We start from the raw sequence: 21,150 nt of genomic DNA, 5'->3' as shown, positions 1-21,150 counted from the left end.
CTGAACCAGAGGATTAGACAGGGCTGCTCCCTGTGGTTTCCTCTCCCATGCATGGCTTTTGTTTCACCTTCTGAAGATATAAATAGCTCAACAAAAGTGTTTTTCCTAGAAAGGGAAATGTTTCCTCAGCAGTGCTGAGATGTCCAAGTGAGTCAGGTCTGTCCAACTCACGTCATGGGAGGAGCTACCTGAGACAGAGGAGTTTTCTTCCCTGGGGGGAAAACACAGAGCTACCTGAGACAGAAGAGTTTTCTTCCCCAGAGGGAACACTCAGAGCTACCTGGGACAGAAGAGTTTTCTTCCCCAGAGGGAACACTCAGAGCTACCTGGGACAGAAGAGTTTTCTTCCCTGGGGGGAACACTCAGAGCTACCTGGGACAGAAGAGTTTTCTTCCCCAGAGGGAACACTCAGAGCTACCTGGGACAGAGGAGTTTTCTTCCCCAGAGAGAACACTCAGAGCTACCTGAGACAGAGGAGTTTTCTTCCCCAGAGGGAACACTCAGAGCTACCTGGGACAGAAGAGTTTTCTTCCCTGGGGGGAACACTCAGAGCTACCTGGGACAGAAGAGTTTTCTTCCCTGGGGGGAACACTCAGAGCTACCTGAGACAGAAGAGTTTTCTTCCCCAGAGGGAACACTCAGAGCTACCTGAGACAGAAGAGTTTTCTTCCCCAGAGGGAACACTCAGAGCTACCTGAGACAGAAGAGTTTTCTTCCCCAGGGGGAACACTCAGTCAGTGCAGAGAGGAAAATGCAGCAGCCCCAGGCAGAACTGAGAGAACACCTGCAGCCCTGTGGCCTTCCTGGTGCAGGGTCACCAGGCTCACATAAATCCTCCCCAGCCACCTGTGCCACAGGGAGCATCTCTGCTGTGATCATGATTTGGTCACCAGCAAAGACCTCCTGACATGCAGTTCCCCTTTTATCCTGGTTGAAAACAAAGCTTTTGAGGCCTGTGAGGAATGAAGGGTTTGGATGGAGGAGCTCTGTAAGGAGTGTCAGAAGGGAGCAGCAGACCCAGGGATGTGATGAGTCTCCTCTTTCCTGGGTTTGTTTCCATTTGGTGGTGGAAAAGCTTTGGGGGTGTGACACACACACCTTGTTCTGATGTTAAACATCTCTCTGGATGACACAGGGGCACTTCTGGGTTTGCACACAGGGAACCACCCCAGCACCCAAATAACCAATCTTTGTCTGCCCACCTCCTGGAGAAAGTGCAGAGATGAGCTCCTGAGGGAAAATATAGGTTAAAATAAATAAATAAAAATATAGCAAGCATTCCATCCCATTAATTTAGAAATAAAGAGAGCCCTGGGCTGTGAAATCACTTCCAGCAGTGATTTCATTTGGCATCATTTCCACAGAGCGAGTGTAGGTCCACTTTTGGCAGGGCTCAAGGATTAGCAGTGCCAGCCACAAACAGAAACCACTTCACAAACTCTTCTGGCACCTCAGCTGAAGTTACAGCAGCCTCCCTGAAATCACCACTAAATCAGTAATAGAGAAACAGTGCTCTGCAGCCACAGCTTCCTCCCAGAGAGCTTTGATAGCATCACTGCAATAACTCTGGCATTTGTAGTGCTTGGTCAAGAGTGAAGGCAGGCTGGAGAGCTGGTTTATCACTGCTGAAATAGAACTGCTCCTCGCTCCCACCAAAGTGCTTCATGTGAGATCAAGCTTGTGATTTCTGAAAAACTAAATGCAGGGGTTTTGAACCCTGCTGTACCTCCTGGAACTGCAGGCCTGACTCATCAGAAGTTCTCATGAGAAACATCAAATCAAAAGCACCAATCACAAGGATAACATCAACCAGCACAAACTCTTGTGCGGTGATTTTTAAATAAAATCTTTCTTTTCACTCTTCTATTACCTTTCACTTCAACTAGAGCCTCACTGCTGCTTCCACTAAGCAAGAAAATCCAAAATGCCAGGGAGGTGACAACTGAAGCACAGAGAGCTGGAGTCTCCTACCAGAGAAAAACAAAAATCAGTCATTAAAGGCAGATTTATTAATTTCATTTTTAAATGGACTTAAGCAGCTCAGTTCCTAACACAGACATCAATCCCAAAACTCCACAGAGAACACAGAGCCCAGCTCTGGGAATGCCAAACACACAGATCCAAAGGTAACTCCAGCACTGCTCACAGGGCAATGAGCTCCTGTCACCTTTTAGAGCTGCAGAAAGGATGCCAAGGTACCAACCCCAGGCCAGGAATAATTCTGCTTACCATTTCCTCACCTCCAATCAGAAAACAAAGGCATTAAAACCAATTTCTTCCAAAAAATATCCTTTATTGTTTTGGTTGTAAATATAAAAAAATGCATTGCACAATTTAACAGACCTACTGGAAAGTGCTACATATCAACAGCACAACAGAAGTTGTCATGCAACAGAACAGGAAACCTAAGCAAAGCAAGAGCACAACCTGAAGTCCTCATACCTTCAAGCTTTTTTTTATCATTTTTTCTTAACAAGAATGAATTCCATTCACTTAAAACACATTTAAATACAAGGTTAGAAGAAGAAAACAATCTATTTATTCACTGTATTGTTAAAAGGCTTGCTCATAACATTGATATCTTTTGACTGAAAACCTTATTCATGTTGGAAAAGTTCAGATATAAAAAGTTCAGACAGTGGCTAGAAATGAATTCCATTATATACCAAAGGTGTGTTTCATTGTAACTGAAGTTCCTGTAATTGTAACTGAAGAACTCAAGTTTTACAGATAAAGCTACAGTTTGGTTCTACCACTTCTGCTTTACACAGTAAATGAGCAGAAAATCCAACCAAGAATGAAACCAAAGAAAACTTTAACTCATGTTGTGGGAAATATATTGGGGTCCTATTAAAAAAAAAACCCAAACCAAATAATCTCCTCTGCAACTCAAGTGTATAAATTGAGGAGTAACAGAAAAACTCCTGATGTCTCACCTAATTTAAAAAACTCCTAGAAATTATCAACAATTGTCTACAGTCCTCCAGACTGGTGTGACTGAATCCCTAAAGAACCTGAACTGGATGTCATCAGCCTTTTGTTTTTTGGTGGTTTTCCATGCAATAAAGGTAGGAAGGAAAAAAAAATTAGAAAGAAAAAGAAGAAAACAGTGAAAAACTCATTCAGTTTTCAGCAGTACTTCTAGCTGACAACATCAAGGCAAGAACTATCCATTCCAGAAACTGAGAAAGTGAAACAGCCTTCAAGGAAGCATTATCTTACTGAACATTTCTGCAGTGAGCTTCCCTCTCCTGTTCTCAAACTCCTTTTCAGGAGTTTTGGGCTTTAAAAGCAAACAAAACTAAATTTACCTGTCCCTGTCCCTTCTACCACGTGTGAACACACACACAGAGAGGAATGTAAAAAACCTGAAGATACAAATGCAGGTTTCCAATACATTTGATAGCCCTTTGTCCTTTCAAAGACATCTTTCTCTGTCTCAGGTGTGGAGGTTTATTAAGGCTTTGCCTGTTTGCTGGGTTTGGCAGAGCAGAGATTATGTCCATGTGTGCACAAGTGCTCCTGCACATGGCAGGGGAGAGGGGTGGTGGATTCAGCAAGGAAAATGCAATTTTTTCCAAACACAGAAACAGTTACTCACAACCTCAGTGTGAAAGAGTCACAGCAATGCCACACAGATAAAAACCTCTAAAAAGCCAGGGAAGCCCCATTTCCTCCATTCTCTGAATTTTCCACACAGCATCACTTTAGGGGGAACAATGGATGACTTATGATTAGTCAAATGCACACAGGACACCAAGATCTAAGGCACAGATGGAAACATTCTGGTAGCCCCCTCTTTCAAGGAATCCCTCCCCAGGGCTCTAGAAAAGCATGGAAGAACATTCCAGTCAGGTCAAATGGTATTAACCAAGAATCCTTTGGTTTTGTGCAGAGATCACTGTCACGGTGAAGTGTGCACTTGTCTCTGATCCTCCTCCTCAGAAATTCCTTCAATTCAAGTTTGCTCCTGGACCTTCACCCCTTACTCCTCCTCCTAAAAGGAGGCCAGAAACTACAATACAAGCTAATAACTACACCAGATCATGCCCCAGGTCTCCAGAATTTGTCTTTGGGGTGGGGCCATCCACAATATACCAATGAATACAACTGGAGGTCAGAAGGAACCAGCAGACAATCCCATTTTGACTTTGTGCATATCACAGGCCATAAATAAGTTATTTAGCCACTCCTTTACTGAGTGAAACATGTTGGATTTGACAGAACACATCTTGTATTCAGTTATCTGGGGGTTCTCCAAAAGTTTAGCACCAGACAGATGTGCAGCACCTGCAATTCTGTGCAGACTTTAGGCACTGTGTGTTTGGCTTGCTTACTTTGGTGACACTGAGGAAATCAGAGTGCTTAAATTACAAAACTTTGAAAAAAATAAAGTATTTAAATTCCTCCATGGGTAAGAAAGAAAGACTAAAGTCTTTAAACATAAATCAAAGTGGAAAACTATGCAGGAACTAATACATACGTGGTCCATCTCTTTCCATACCAATCTTTAGTGGTTCTACTGCTCAGATGTGAGACATAAACCAGCTTTTTTCCTCCTGTGCTTCCAAATGAAGTGAAATCACTCTCCTCAAAAGGCTGACTGATAAAAGAATTCTGATCTGCAATAACAGGGTGACAAGAACATATTGAATCACTGCTTCAAAGAGCAGCCACATCATTTCTGGTAATTGCACTAGTGGAAAGTATCTTTTCACTTTTCCTTTCCTCCCTCCTACACTCTTACCTAAGTAAGAAGTACTTAAATTTTTCTCTTTAAGATCTGTAGTTTTTTAATAGTGCTTTGAGTTTGTTTCTGCATCACAATTTGTTAAACAAGCACTTCCTCTCCAATTGTAACCAGCTCATGGATGAGTTTTCCACCCACATCAAAACTGTGAATGGACAAAGTTTTTGGCAGTTCAGGTGAATTGCCTCTGCTGATCCTTTAGGGTTGCTTTCAGTGTCCAATCCATTCTGTGAGATGTGGGATGTCAGGGTCTCAGTCCTCAGATCCCCCTGGCCCTGAGGGATGATTGTACTGCTCTGTGATTGCTGGGACAGAACTCCCACGTCATCGATACCAGAAATGGAGAAAATCACACACCATCACTGCTGACAGGCAGGGGAGGCATTAGAGAATCTGCTCATCTGAAAAGGTCAGCAAAAACTCTTGGACAATGTGCCTGCTGCTTTCTTGCTAGAAACCCACACATGTTCTTAACAGACAGTGAGGTCCCTTCCAAGGAAAGGACACAAGGGACACCCCCAGCTCATCACAGTGTAAAATGATTTTACTGGAGACAAATTCACAACTAGTGATAAAAATGGGAGGATTGAAAGCACTGATTCAAAAAATTATTCACTTCTTTAACACTTCTTACCCAGATGTATCCAAAAGAATATTGCTTAATTGATTACAGCATAATGAAAGATCTGGGAATGGATCCCTCCAGAAAATCTACTCACTATTTAATTACTATGACAACCTTTACACATCATTCCTTGGCTGAGACTTGAAATTTTGTTGCTTCTGTGACAGGGACACAGGTTTTCACATGTGCCACAAACTTCAAATTATTTGTCAAATCTACTGTAAAAAAAGAGAAAGAAAAGCATGTCCCCCAACACAGCCTGCACAGAGGAGCTGTGTTGGTACAAAATTCCCCTTCAGTCTCAGTCCCTCCATGCAGGGAGAGGCTCACCTTTTGTGCCTTGTCCTTCCTACAGCGCTGCTCTCACAGAAGGAAAGGAAAAGCTTTTTTCTGCAAGGAAAGCCATTAGCTGCAAGAACTCAGGACAAAGGAGAAACAAGAACAAAACCTCCACCTGTGCCCAGCCCTACTCCCCATGACCATTGTTACCTTCCAAACTCTGGCCCACCAAGTGGAGGAGAATGGGGACAATGCTGAGAAAAGCTCCTTTCCCCAAGGAGAACCTACTGAGCCCATTTCAGAGTGTGCAAGCCCCAAGTGCTCCAGTTATTCCTCATTTTCCCACTGTGAGAGGCTGCTCAGCACCTCCAGCCTGCCCTTGGAACTGGAAGGAAACTGCTCAGGGGAGGTGTTCCCACCTTTGCAGAGCTCTGAACAATCAGGATCAAGTCATGAGTGGAATTACAGGGGTCATGGGATCATCCAGACTTTGAACAATCAGCAGGAATGAACATCCCAGTGCTGTCCCAGGATGGACAATCACTGCTGGAACAGGACTCAGTTTACCTGCAGCAGAGCACAGGATGTGCTGAGATTGTCACAGAAAAATGTTATGCAGTATTTTGACTTTTAAACTTATTTTTACATGTTCTATAACTCATGTTGAACAGAACCTTCCCCTACAGATGAGGCCTAGCAAAGTCCTTCAGGTTTTTCAGACAGAAGGCAAAAAGAAAAAGCAAAGAAAGACAAAGAAGCAAAGAACTGACTGCAAGTCTGTGTGGTTTGATATAGCTTCTGAGATAATAAAAAAGCCAATTTTTTAACATAACAAACTCAATTCTTGTCTCTGAAGTGCTACTACATTTACCTATGGATGTGTTTTATATGTGCACATTTTGTGAGGATGGCAGCTGAACTGTGCAGAGTGCAAGAAAACAGTTAACTGGTTAAACTGATATAAATTCATGCATTTATCCTAACTGCAGAATTTATACAATCTAAAACTGCTTTCTTGCACTTACTGCACTGCCTGCTACTCCCTTGCAATGGCTATATAAAAAAAATAAAAATCAGCTACTTTATTTACTAGAAAATAAAGCACGTCTTGAAACGGATCAAATGCAATGATACACTCATTAAAATAAAAATACACAAAACACAGCCTGAGATTTTAATTCTAGTATTTTTGCCATGAGTTGACATCACTGACAGATTTTTCTTCTCCTTTGGTTTTTCATATGATCCTGTTGAACAATTTTCACTATTCAAGTAAAACACATGGAACCAAATACCAGAGAACAAAATAAAAAGCACATTTTGCTTCATGAAATCAGAAGTATTTTTTCCCCTTGAAGAGCACATTCCTTGGTGCACAGGATTTGCACTTCAGAGAACTGAGGGCGTTCCGTTAGTTGCATAAGGATGCATTGATGGAGATCTATTGCTGCCTGCAGGGCTCAAACCTGCTGAGTTTACCTGAGCTTGGTGGTTTTTTCTCACTGACAGAGCACAGCACAGCACTGGAGAGGAACCCAAACGTTGTGACAACGCTGCATCACCTGCACCTCTTCTCAAGGCAGGGCCGGGTGCCCTGAACAACGTCTCTGGTGATGGAGAGAATCCTTTCTAAAGTGCACTGACTGGAGGAGCCTGGGCAGGCAGGGCCTGGCAGGGTCTCCACCCCTGGGACAAGCACCTCAGTGTCTTTGGCTCTTAGGTGTCCCCAGCTCTCTTGTTCGCCTTGGCCACGGCCTCGCGCGCCTGCTCCGGCAGCCGCTGCGGGTCCGACAGGATGGAGGTGCTCCTGCTCAGCTGCCGCAGGGTGTTCAGCACCACTAGGGGGAAAAAAAGGGCAGGAAAGCAGCAGGAAAAGCTATTAATCTGACTGATCTCTCTTCTGCAAAATAGAGCACCCCTTGACAGCTATAAATGTAAATTAAATACTTGTGAAAGGCAAGAGGGAATGAATCAAGCAGTGATGCCCAAACAGAAGGTCACTCCAAAGCTAAATACAAATCTCAGAGGTCTTCCCTCATTATGAGATAAATCACACAGCCAAACATACTCCAACTAGAGCCAAGCCTTTGAAATTTAAATGTAGTTAAATGTTTAAATTCTGGTATATTCAACAATTTTTTTCTGTCTTCACAGTCAGAAGAGGCTCTTATTTTTTCACTGAGCTAACAAAAAGGAAGCGAAAGCCACATTCAGCATCATGTGCTTTCTCTGTCACACTCTGACTTTTAAGAAATGCTATTATATCTTACTTTCTGTGATCTGAAGAGCTGCTGGATGGAACCTCACTTACTTGGCCTCAGAACAGGAAGAGAACAGTGCTGATCCAACCAGGCCAGTGCAGTTTCGTTCAGATCCTTAAAGCTTGTTGTGGAAACCATCCCATTGAAGGACTCAAACAATGGCTTAATAATAATGCTGAACTGCAAACCATCAAATGTTAAGGGAGGCAACAAAGGGGGAGTTCAAGGCATTCTGTGGGGAAGGCTATGGCAGAGAAAACACTGGATTTCTAAATGGACTCCAACTGCCAGAGGGATTGCAATGGGAAAAAAATTGAACCTTAGTTCCTAGTGATATTCACTATATTTTGCAAAATTCCTCCACACAGACCTGAAGAGGAAAAAAGGAAATGTGCAGGTTTTTGAACAGCTTCAGTAACTGTAATTTTTCTTCCCCTGAAATCTTTGCTATTGTCTATGGACGTTTCCCAAAAGCCAAATAGAGCTGCAGTTACAGCAGAGCCCACAAAAGATTTCTTGCAGTACAATAACCTAGCAAGAAAACTTTGCCTCTGCATTGCATTTTACTTTGCAGTTACCTCCCACACACTGAGGTGAACAAGGTCTGCAAGAATCCATATCCACACACAGATGTGGATGAAAACTGAGGACGTTTGCTATTTAAGTAACTCAGCTGAAAGCCACAGCATCAGAATCCCAAGTTGTTGGCTCTAAAAATACCAGTATCAAAGCCCAAGTTGCTCAGGTTGGTATAAAAGGATACAATCCAAAACTTCCAGTTCTGCAGGGTCCTGCTCCTCACGTACTCATCAAACATCTTCCTCATGTGGTCAAACCTCTGCCGCGTTACGGGAACGCCGGTAGCAGGGAGCTGCTGCTGGCAAGAACTGAGAAGATGTTTGGAGGTCAGAATCTCACCAAAAAGGACACATTTCTCTTCCAGACTAAACTGCAGCAGGAGAAAAGTGTGTATTCCTGGTATCTCTGCTGGAGAGGCTTCCCAGTGCATGATCCCCCCAGAGCGTAACTGCTCCAGTCAGGAATAAAAATTGTTTTCCCAACAACTTTGTCTATATTCATGCAGCAAAGTGATTTATCAAGCTGCTACAAACACTTCTGGTTACAAACAACAAAACTGAAAATAAAGTATAGCATAGAAAAAAGTAATTTTGGGCATCCCTTAAGGACAAGGCACATTAGGAGTCAAGGAAAAATTTACAGTTACTCCTAAGCAATGGTACAGAAGAAAATGTAATGGAGATTCTTATAAAACAGACCAATTTAACATAAAACGAAGCGGAATTGATTATATTTTGCAAGAAAAATAAAAATATTTTGATTTACTGCTAATTTTAACATCATGCCTAAGCCTAAAATTTCTGCAGATGGAAGTAAAGCCAGTGCAGTTCTCAATGTGCTTTGCAACAGTACAAAATCATAAACCCACAGACCAAACTGAGGCACTGGGAAGGTGGATTTATCAATTATGTTCAGCCAGTGGCAAACTTCTGGAGCCCAGGTTCTGTGTCTTAGGTACTCAATCACAATATTCTATAAAAACTGACTGCATTTGAGAAGAAAACTGCAGCAAAGCCATTGTGAAGAGTGAGAAAAGCGATGAGCTTTGTAAAAACATCCTAGCTGAATTCTTCCCAGAACTATTCTGACACATCCTCCCTGATGCTGCCACCGTTGTGCATTCCGTGCTCAGGGCTTGCTGAAACTGCACACAGTTTGCACCAGTGCCCACCCCACAGCAGCTCTGCTCCCTGGTGTGGCACTGAGCAATCCTCCCTCTGCCTGGCACCACCGAGCTGCTGCTCGGCCCCGGGAGTTCCCGTTCTCACAGGATGGTGGCGTTCAGCTCCTCGATCTCCTCCCGGAGCCGCCGGGTCTCCTCCTGCATCTGGCTCCTCTCCTGCTGCAGCTTGGCGATGTATTCCACTGTCTTCTGCAGCGTGATGGCGTGGCTGATCTAGGCCAAACAGACACACAGCTCAATTCCTGCAATCACCTCAGCTCATCATGAGTTTGTCCTCCTAACCTGCACTCCAGCACCTTTTAATTTCCCTTCACTGTGTGTAAAAGCACAGGGTCAGGCAGAGCAAAATACTTCAGAAACTCAACTCTGTCTTTCTCTGAATCCTCTTCAAACTCCAGTACAAAGAAATGTGGCTGTAGGGGTTGTCTTCTTCCATAAATTACAATTCTGCTACTTTGTTGAAAGAAGTATTTTAATAATTTAAAATGTTTTATTTCATTATCTGTCCTCTTAAAAATATTTACAGTTTTACTTAAGTAGTGAAGTATGTGCTACATCTCCAGAAAGATTTATAGCGCTGGTAGAAGCGCTGCTTTGAGTTGATAATATAAATTATTTCGTTTGGGAAACCTGAAGTTATTAAATAGAAGGACCCATCAAAGGAGATAATAATACTCTTCAGTTTGGAAGAACCAATTAAAAATCTGTACTTGAGAAATAAAATAACCAGACATTTCAGTAAAGCTGAGTTTACAAAAAGGATTTCCTTTCAAATAGGCTATTCAAGCCATGAGGTGAAATTCTGACAACATATCACCTAAATTTCTGAAACTATAAAAATGACAAAAACAAACCAACATGTTGCATAAAAAGCTTCCACATTTTCCATGTTTCAAAGCCACTGGTATTTAAATGACACTAAAAATTTTGTTGTATTTCAATTTAGTGAACTAAGTTGACTGGTGTAGCCAGAGTAAGTTTTTCGTCTGGACAAAGTCATTGGACAATGAGAAATCAGTTTGGGTTTTTTTTCTCTGTGAACCCAAGCACAAGTGACAGGTGAAAAAGGGAAAAAAAGGCCCTGATTCTTAAAGACAGCTGGGTGGTGTAAAGAGTCCTAATGAGATTTTCCAAACCATCTGAACTGACCATGCTGGGAGGCAGAGATCTCAATGGGGTAGGAAATCCTAGGAATTTACCTGAGCTTCACCATTCTGCCTCTGCTCACTGCTGTGAGCACACAGCAGTGTGTTCTCTGCTGTGCTCAGCTGTACTCAGCAGTGAAATAATAAAATTTATTAACAAGACTTCTGGAATGGATCTTTCTTACATTTCACATCAAACCAAGTGCTGCTGCAGTACTTACGGACTTGGAGTTGGCTGACACCAGGCTGTTCAGAGCACTGAAACCAATCTTGATGTTAGACCTTCGTTTTTGTTCTGAAAGATGCCTCATCCTTCGATTCTGCATAAATAAAATCAGCTCAGTCTGTGCTGTTCTCCTTTACTGTTCTAATGCTATGACTATTTCAGCTATTCAATTCAGGGTCATTTTTGCTGGCTTGTTGGCATTCACGGCCTCCCCTGGAATGACTCTCCAGAATCTTAATAATGAATTGACAGTGTGTTTGTGGACCAATCCACCTCTGACATCTGCACCTATTCTAAGCAGCACATGCCAGGATGGCAAGGAGAAAATCTGAAAGATATTATATTACCTGGAGGTTCTAGGCTTGCACAGTATGCACACGATTTGTTGCTTGCCAGCAAGGCACACAAATATTTGAAAGATACCATTTTTCTGTGGAGTGTTTTAGCAGAAAGTAAAGGACATCCTACACATCTTTCTAAGCTGTGTCACCAGGGAGTAAAATATTTAGGATTTATATTAACAAAAGAACAAAGATCAGTAGACCCAGAACTGGTCCAGGCTGTGGCAGAAATACCTCACAATCAGTAACACAGAAAACAACTGGCAGGACTTTTTAGGCACAGGAGGATTCTGCAGCCCCTGGATCCCAGGGCTGGGGAGCTACCTAAACACCAACAGGAGCTCCCAAGGTTGGTGCCAACAGAAAGAAAAGAAAAGGAGCTCTAGTTTCTGCTCAGGCACTGGGAATACCAGATTATTCCAAGGCTCTGAGCTGCCGAGGACAAAGGAGCAGCCGGCAGATCCCTTCCCAAAGCTGGGGCCACACCGCCGCCCTGTGGCTCCTGCCCGGCTCAGCTGGAGCCTGGAGCAGCCAGGGATCATCCCTGGGATGTTACACGGTCACAGCCACAGCAGGGACACACAGAAAGCATCCAGGCAGGAACAAAACGACTCCAGATACAACTCTGAAAATCCCCACTCCACACAGAGGTGTGTGCCAGGCGTGTGAAGGAGGTGCAGAGACCAAAACTGAAACAGCCCAGGGATTTCTTTGTTCTGAGTCCCTCTCTTGCAGGAGCAGCCCAAGTTGCTCCTATTGCTCAATTACTGCTTTTTCCTCGGAGTCTACCACAGGAAACCTGGGATGAAGGAAGTTCTTTAACAGAGTTTTCACTTTGAGGACACATTCCTGGAAAAGCGAGGCTTTCTGGCAGCAGCTCACCATCACCCCACTTTATAATGGAGGAAAGCAATGTAATAAAGCAGTGAAGTGGTTGCCCAAAACCACAGAAAATGCAGGTTCATGAGCAGGACTGAGATTTCCAGTGCACTCCATGCCTTGCCAAACTGAAATAACCATGTTACCTAGCAATACAGAACTGTTTAATCTAACTTGACAATACAGAGGAACAAAAGCACATGCATCTGGAGCCTGGCAAATATCACTGTTTCTCTCTTGTCTTACTAAAGGGTTACTAACAGTACATATCCAAAGCAATTCCTGTGAGAGCAGGTGTGTTTACATGGCTGCAAAGCTGTGTCTTTGCTTTTCCATCTAGTGACCACTTTCCCACCATCAGCCAAATGTTCCTTTGTTGCCTTACTCTAGCAGCAGAACAGGCTGCATCCAGGGCTTGTGAGCTCTCGTGCCAAGCAAATCCCTGCCAGCTTTTCTGAGTAACTTGCAGCATGGTCAGCAAGGGGCAGCTCTGATAGTCCTCTGCAACAGATCTAGGCCTGAGTTTAGCCACAGGCTGCAGGTGTTAAACTTACCTTTCTGCCCTAGAGTAACCAAACTGCCACCAACTCACAGGGTACACAGAGCCAGAAGGGGACTGGCACTTGCAGAACTGTTAAGTAATGTTCCCTCCCACAAGAGAATGAATGAGAGGGTTACAGCTGATTGTTCTGCTGGGGTTTTCATGGAGAAGTTTCTCATATCACCACAGAAAGTGTTCTGACAAGGTCAGCTGTGTGTGAGGCACAACCAGCACTCGGGTGCTATCTCCAGACTGCCCAGTTCTTACCCCAGTGATTCTCCAAGGGTTTTACAGGTGTAACTCGTAGAGTCTGTGGAGCTGCTTCTCTGTGGAGCAGCAAAGCATCACTGGAGACATGTAATAACTCAGCAGGTCAAGAACTCCCCCTCCAGTGATGGCCAGAGCCCTGCAGACTGAAGAGCCCCAACAGAACAATGGCAAAAAGCCGCAGTTTAGAACACTAAGCCTGAAACCTTTGACAAGTGAACTGACACCTGTCACAACACTCCTGAGAGCCACAGCAGGAACTGCTGTCACCACCACAAGGACCTGCAGAGGTGCAGCAAAGCCTGGCCCCTCTGGTGACACATCCCTGAGGAGCAGGGTAGATTGGAGTCTGACATTTTGGATTGCACAGAGCAGCACAGATGCAACAGCAAGATAAGCTCAACACACAACATTACTGTCCTGAAGCACCACTTTCTCTAGCTATGCTCAGACACCAGGACAGAAAAGCAGCTATGAAGGCAAAGAAAAGCCCCTCAAAGGAAAGGACACACACCTTAAGTGCAGCCACAGCAGGGTCAGTGGCAGGTTTTCCTGAGCAGCTGTTCTGAGGAGACTGTGGGCTGGGGCTCTGCTCAGAGGTGCAGGGGGAAGCCTGGCCTGAATTCTGACAGTCCCGGCCTTCAGAAAGGAAAAAACACAAGACACATTAACAAACAACTTTGTGTAGCAAATATAACTGCTGAGAAGTTTCTACTCAGAATTGAACTGAAATGCAGTCAGCAACCAAACTGCACTGTTTGATGCAGCAACCACATGCTAGAGAACATCAGGACTGCTGGGCAAGCTCACGATAACACATGACACATCCTGAATAGCAAGATGTAATTGTCCTTCCACACACATATTTCAGCAAAGGCATGTTGGATGCACAGGATGTGACTCCATTGTCCTGCTGGGCTCCCCCATTTGTCTCTAAGGCCTGGAACATGATGGTGACACTTACACACCACGGACCACCAGAACCAGCCCAGGGAACGCTCCACCGATGCACATGCAAAAGGAGTCTTTGCACTTACCTACAAGGATTGTGTCTGAGATCCTCCAGTCAAAATCACAGCTATGACACTGAACAACAAACCTATTCAGCACTTCCTACACAGATGCCTTTCATCTCTTGGTGACTATGACAGCACATCCTTTTAGAAAGGAGCCACTCACAGGAAACACAAAATCACAGTTTGTGGGGATGCTGCACAGTCATTTAAGACAAGAATTGGAAACTACTGGATGCAACTGAAGCTGTGGGGTAGAAGGGCCTGAAAAGCTTTTCCTTCAAAAATTATCCAGAGCTCCTTAAGGCCCATTTACACCCTGCCTACCCAACAGAAACACACTTCCATGTTCAGGAGAGAGAATGCTTACAGCTTTCTAACTTACTAGGTGTAGGTGAGGGAACTTGTGAACTGCTACAGTGAGAAGGGATGTGCTCTCCTTTCACCAACACATCTTGGACTACACTAGGAGGAAAGAGATGTGAGACTGTGGACTGGCTTTGTTGACTACTTGGTGCTCGCTGTGCTGGACCAACCAGAATGTTACTACGGAACTCCGTCACCCCGGGAGCCTGGGAACAGCACAGAGACAGCACAGAGAAACACAGAGAGAAAGAGCAGGAGGGGCAGAGGGAGAGAAGGGAAGAGAGAAAGGACAAAGTGGGGGGAGAGATTAAGAAAGAGAAAGAGAGAAAGAGAGATTTGTTACCTCGCCTTTCACTAAAAGTAGCAAATTAATACATGATTAACAATCTGATGACATGAAACAAAGGCTAATATATAAGGAATTGGCAGGCACCAAAGTCAGGCTTCTGGCAGGAGACCAGTATCCTTTCCTAACTTAAAGCAGTATTACAACACATCAACAGCATAATATACTAAAATCTATCTCCATCTTCCTGCACACAACATATTGGGGAAACCCACTCACATCCCCAAGGCATGTTTTCCAATATGGCAGTGGAAAGGTGAGCTCCCTGGGCTCCTTCCAGCTTCTGCACAGTTAAAGCACAAACCATCCCCATCCACAGCACTGTGAGTACAGGCCTCCTGTGAATCTTACTGTTGTGTGAGACAGAGCCTGTCAAGACTATAAAGTGCTTCCAAGCCCATGAAGTGGCTACATTAAAAACAAGCAAACATAAAGCTGAATGCACAATGCATACGTTGGGTAACAGATGATTTACTGGACTCGTTACCCGCCTGAGACATTATGGCTCTGACTACTTGCAAATAACAGGCCTAGAAAACAAATATATAATTTTTTTTATCTTCTCCTTACTCTGACAATTCCAGCTGGTGCAATTGCAACATTAGACTGAGACGTGGCTGGCGTCAAAATCCCCTCTCTTTTTAAAGGTGCTGGAGTTACAATCACAGCTCTGGACTGTCCCTGAAAGGCAGCTGAAGAACACAATTCAGTTAGAATATAGTTAATGATACAAAAAAATAAAAAAGATGGAAATTACTTTGTATGAAATAACTTGTCATTAAACATGGGCATGGATCAATGGGCATCTATTTGCTACTATGTCACTGCAGTATAAAATGCCACCAAGTCTTCCAATAATCTCAACCCCTTTAATTCAGTACAAAGGACCTGAACACTCCAGCTATTTCTGAGTTTCCCAGCATCACTGTCACTGTTTCACTGTGAATTTACAGAGGTATGTGGTATCTCAGGGAGATACAAAGTGTCTTCATTCTGTCAGAGCTGGGTTTGACAGGAGAGGACCATCCTCAGCTCTCCTCTTCCATGCACACTTTGGGGCCTCAGGCTTGCTCTGCTGACCCAGAAGGGTCAATGACTCAATACCTCATGCTTTATTGCATATATATTTTAAATCCTTTCCCTCAGCACTTCAGCCTACCAGCTTCTTTCACTATCTGGTTTTATTGCTGCTTTAGATGACACACAACCACAAGACAACCAAATGTGATTGGGAATCAGCATCAAAATTCCACAAAATATGCTACAGAACCAAGAGTCCTGCAGTGCTTAGGCAGCTGGAGGCAATTCTGAATAGCAGCAAATGTCTCCAGATGAATCTGTTACGATCTCCATGTAACCAATGCAGATGTGCAGTTACTACCATGGCATTCATGCTGACATTGTTCCTGCCCAGTCTCTACAGAACATCACTGACCATCCTAAGCTGTCACTAAGGGAAAAATCAGGCAAAGACACAGCTTCTGTCTGGGTTTTGATAAAAATGAACCAAACATATTTGGCTTCTCTCTTGGCTGCACTGGTTCAGCTCTCTTTTGTACAAATAAAGTCATGATGCAGGAGAAATGTCAGCAGAGCTCAGCCCTTGCCAAGCCACCCCTCTGCAGCTCAGCATCAGGGCCCTGAAGGACACACACAGCAGGACAGGGAGACAGTGCAGGGTTATCCAGTGTCCCCTCCCTGACAACACCTGAGTGTTTTGACTCAACTGGAGTTTCTGCACAGCCTCCATAAGAGAGGCCTGGAGTTTGCACAAACCTTGTGCCAGCCTTGTGGCTCTGTCACTGACACAGGGAGCTCATTCTTTGAGCATTCCCACATCTAAAGCTGGAATCACAACCTTCCCACTGTTCACTGACGTTCAGCTGGACTTGTGACATCTCTCTAGCCCTCAAGAGCCTACTCTGACAGTGCATTAATGCAGCTGCACAGGCTTGGCCTTTCTGACTTCCACGCTTGGGGACCGGCAGCAACCAGTAACAATATTTAGAAGTCGCTTTTCATTAATCATGTTTCTGTCCTATGAATGCATCTTTTGCAGACTTTCCTCTCCAAATCAGCACATTTATCATGAAGTGGTGATAGCAGTGAAGTCTTGCACCTGATGAGACAATCTGTAAAGGTTTTTGGGTCCTTATACCACACAGCATTTTTAACACAAGATATAATGTAATTTGCTGTACAGTCAGGAGATGATTTGTTTGTCCTGAACACAAATTACAGGCATAAATGCCTCAGTTACAAGTACTGATGTTTATTCTGTTTCCAAAAATAAAGCTCTAGTATTTATATAAATTCTTGGATTTGTCCCCTGAGCTTGATGTCCCAGTAGTTTAGGAACACCATGATCCCCAAATACATGCCATTCATCTAGATGAGAAACAAACCCACTGGTTGTGATGGTCTAGAAGTAAATGGTGGAGCACTGGGAAAGTAATATATGGGGTGAGGAACAACCCAGGAAGCCCTGAGAAAAGCAGGAGCAAAGGCTTTCTGAAAATGAGTTGCCTACAATCTTTACTAGGTGAGAAATGCATGTCAGCTGCTGAAGGTACAGGGAATGTTGGTTTCTAACACACTGCAGATAAGAACACTGCCATTAACACCCTCATGCTTTTAATCACGGACCAAATTGATCCCAGTGACACCCTAGATTCCATCTTGGGTCTGTTCTTCTCCTGAACAGTGATTTTTCTCTCTGGTGGGTAACCTCACTGTCAGGCCCTGGCAGACACACCCACTCCCCACGTAAAGCCTGTTTAACATTTCTCCTCCAGGCAGGCTTTTTCTTGAATTGTTGTTGCACATTTCAAGTGGCTGAAGTCACTTGGCCCCCAGCCAGCACAAGTCTAAAAACAGACTGCAATAACCCCAAGAGTGTTCTGCCTGTCCTGCCCCAGCCTTGAGCTTTCCTACAAGAAACATCACAAGATAAATTCTCTCTCCTTATCTTGTTATTCATTCTTTGCTTTGTGCAGCACCAGTGGCTCCAAATCCCACCCAGTGTGGAAGTCCCAGGTGTTCCTACCCTGACCTGAAACCCACTCCTGACTTAAAGCATCTCAAGGGTCTCTGGATGCTTGAGCCAAAGATTTCCATCTCCCTCAGGAGAATCTCCTCCTCCACTGTGGCTGAGTGCCCTGAGGGGCAGTGAATCACAACAGCATCACTCCTAAATCCAGGGCTTCTATGGGGCAGGAGCACAGAGCTGCTGCAGCTACACAGCCATCAGAGATGATACAAAAAGAGACCCCCTTTTGCAGGTCAGCTTTTCACACTCAACCAAACTGCTTCCAACCCTTGCAGCAGTGCAGAGCATCCCACTGAACAGTGCAGCCACTGCATTCAGCCAGTGGATTCAAGGGTTCCATGGACACACTCAGCAGCTCTATTTTAACTTATTATGTTAAGCAAGAAAAGCAAGGAGGTCTTTTCCTCCTGCTCGTCCCACTCAGAAAACAAAACCATCCTCCCACAGTGCTCCTCACCTGGGGTGATGAAGGCATTCTTTACCACTAAGGACACTGTTTCAAGCTTCGGAGCAGGCACTATTTTTTGTGACTGTTTGGGCCTTGTCCCAGCACTGGCCAGAGCAACAGGTTTGGGGAGTGCAAATGTCAGCTGGGACTGCAGCTGGGGCCGGGGCTGCCCCTGCACAACAGCAGTCTGGAAGGCCAGGTTACAAGGCACTCCCGCCCCCGGCTGCTGCGTGGCCAGGACCAGGCTCTGGCTCTGGCTCTGGCTGAAGGTGGTGGCAGGGGCGTTGTGGGTCAGCGTGGCAGAGGCCGTGTGAGTGATGACCGAGGATTCGCAGAGGCCGAACTTGGGCGTTTCTGGGGCGGCGAAGGCGGCGGGGGCGGGGCTCAGGCTGGAGCTGAGCGGCACCGCGGGCAGCGGCGGCGGCTGCGGGGCGCCCGCGGGCTGCAGCAGCGGCAGCGGCGGCTGGAACACCGGCATGAAAGTTTGTGGCCCGCTGAGAGATGTGTCAGGAGGGAAGTCTGCCGGCTGGATGAAAGATCCTCCACTTCTAATGCTGGAGCACTGGTCAGCAACGACGTCAGGAATGCCAGGAGCAGGTACTGAGGAAGGAATCAGTCCATCGCTGATGTTCCCTGCTGGGAGCGTGCTGGGCAGCGAACCCGACGGCAGGACAGGAGACTGAGAGAAGGAAATATCACTGACTCAGACATGCCTGAACTCCTCCCGAGAGGACACAGCTCATGGCAGAGCCTTCTGTTTGAAACCTCTCTTACCTGGGACGAGTGGCTGCTGCTGTCTGTGGTAGCTGAGCTGACAGCAGACACGGAAGGGAAATAATTACTGGAGCGACTGGGAGTGAATAATTCTGAAATATGAAAAGCCACCTATTAATTTTCTGCTTTTCATACTTGAGATACAGCATTGCTAGATCTTAAAATTCACAGGAATATCAGTATTATTTAGCAAATAATGAAACCATGAGCTTTTTCCTTCATACAACTGCTGTTGACTGAGCAGTGAATTCTGTCTTCAGAGGAACCGATCTCTTTGGGGCTGACTCCTTCAACTTTCATGGAAACTGGGACAATGCAAAAATCAGTCCTGTTAAAGGTTCATCTAAACACAGACAGCCAAGAGCTGATCCTCAGTGAGTCCCATAAAGTACAGTTATGTGATGCAGACTGCTTGCAGAGCCAGCAAATAGATAGGACTCTTTACTTCCATGAGGATCCATAACCATCAAAGTTGTCAGCAGTACTTTAGGGTTATATGGAATTCTTGACAGTGCCATAAAACATTCAAAGACAAACAAAATGTTAAATGTTTTCTTCACTAAGAAGTGTGAAATGGGGAAACCTTAAATGCTTGTAACACAAACTTTTTTTAAAAACCTAGTTCATAAATCACTGCAATATTTAAGAAATTAGTGAACTTTATATGATTCTTACCCTGAAAAGGCTCAAAAGTATCCATAAAATCAAAATTTGGCTGGAGAGGAATAAGCCCTGGTTGAATCATGTCAGCATTTCCTAAGTGTCCTGCAAAATTCAGGAGACAGATTAGATTAGCTTCCCATCACTCACATAATAACAGCAGCAGGAATAAAACACTCCACAGCCAGGCTTGGCCAAGATGTTACAGAAAAACTGCTGCTGAAAGGAACTGAGCATCTGCTTCTCTTCAGAGTACAGCACAGAACACATATCAAAGCCATTGAGGAATGAAACTTTCAATTGCTAAAATGGAAGAGGTGAGACCTGAAGGCTCTAATTGAGCTGCACTACACAAAACCTTGCTGGAAAGCACAGCCTGATCCACCACAGCTCATAACAGAGTATTTTAAAATAAACCATCACCCATTTCATCTGCCTTGAGTACAATTCATGTAAACCATGGCTGCTCTGGAGTTGCTCAGACATCCCTGCAGCAAGGATGGTGAACAGAGGACATGTTCTGTCCCATCAGACAGAGCTGAACAGCTCTTGGGATTGTTTGTACAGATGAAACTTGCACTGATTCTACCAAACAAAGCCAAACAAAAATACACAGGCACTCCCTTAAAAACACACACACAACTATGCTTTGAGATAAATCCCCATGCCTTCAGCACTGATAAAGTAAATACTGCTCATTATAGATTTATTCAGAGCAACATCAGGGGCAAAGCTGGGAGCAGCACAGAAGAAGCTAAGACAGAAATTAAATTTGGGTCATTAATTCTATATGGATATAGATTCTATAACCTACAGAATCATAAGACAGCTACATCCCCTGACCTGTTTTTATCTGTATCAGCAATATAAGATCGATTTCTTAGGCAGGCTACAAGAGCAGCAAACCAGAGTGTTTTTAGGGGTTCTCACTGCAGCACAGCTACAGCCAAGAAATACCTATGTCCCTGGAGTTTGGCCAGGAAACCAGCTGATGTGAAGAGAGTGTGGAGAACAGGGTGTCGGTGAACTCGGACATGAGCATGTCTGCATCCAACAGGCTGCCCTCCTCCATGGGCACCGGGGTTTCTCTGCCATACCTTCTTTTTTGCCACAGAACCACATCATCATCCTGCCAAAGGAAAGGAGGAGAGGTCAGGCTGCCTAGCAATGCCAAAGCAGCCTGGTGCATATCTGTAAAAGTAGCTCTCGTTTTTCACATTTTTAAAGGAAGAATCTCTCTTTGAGGAGCCATCAAATGGACTGAAACACTTCAGTGGTGCTTCTGATACACCAGCAGCTTCAGCTCACTGAAATACCACAACACTCTGGCAAAGATTTTTGCCCAAAATCCAGATATTGAATAGAAGGACATAATAACAACACTTCCTTGTTTGATTGATTACACGAGTATTTTTTCA

The 21,150-nt window shown here is 44.5% G+C and overlaps 1 protein-coding gene across 2 annotated transcripts in view; it reads right to left on the bottom strand.

Annotated features, from left to right (window-relative positions):
* Positions 1-2,305: 2,305 nt before the first annotated feature.
* MLXIP (MLX interacting protein) overlaps positions 2,306-21,150 on the bottom strand; it is a 45,120-nt gene continuing 26,275 nt past the window's right edge. The window contains exons 6-17 of one of the 2 annotated variants that reach the window (XM_064726741.1): positions 20,690-20,861; positions 19,748-19,837; positions 19,073-19,164; positions 18,308-18,977; positions 15,372-15,493; positions 14,475-14,661; positions 13,591-13,715; positions 11,044-11,142; positions 9,763-9,890; positions 8,679-8,802; positions 7,966-8,095; positions 2,306-7,492 (exon numbers count right to left, since the gene is read on the bottom strand). In XM_064726741.1, coding sequence (XP_064582811.1) covers positions 7,371-7,492; positions 7,966-8,095; positions 8,679-8,802; positions 9,763-9,890; positions 11,044-11,142; positions 13,591-13,715; positions 14,475-14,661; positions 15,372-15,493; positions 18,308-18,977; positions 19,073-19,164; positions 19,748-19,837; positions 20,690-20,861 — 2,061 coding nt within the window. In that variant the 3' untranslated portion in view covers positions 2,306-7,370. The remainder of the gene's footprint in view (positions 7,493-7,965; positions 8,096-8,678; positions 8,803-9,762; positions 9,891-11,043; positions 11,143-13,590; positions 13,716-14,474; positions 14,662-15,371; positions 15,494-18,307; positions 18,978-19,072; positions 19,165-19,747; positions 19,838-20,689; positions 20,862-21,150) is intronic. The other variant, XM_064726742.1, reaches the window with a different exon arrangement.

This window comes from Zonotrichia leucophrys, chromosome 15, assembly GCF_028769735.1.
Source record: "Zonotrichia leucophrys gambelii isolate GWCS_2022_RI chromosome 15, RI_Zleu_2.0, whole genome shotgun sequence".
Classification (NCBI taxonomy): Eukaryota; Metazoa; Chordata; class Aves; order Passeriformes; family Passerellidae; genus Zonotrichia; species Zonotrichia leucophrys.
This window is presented reverse-complemented; position numbering and strand designations above follow the sequence as displayed.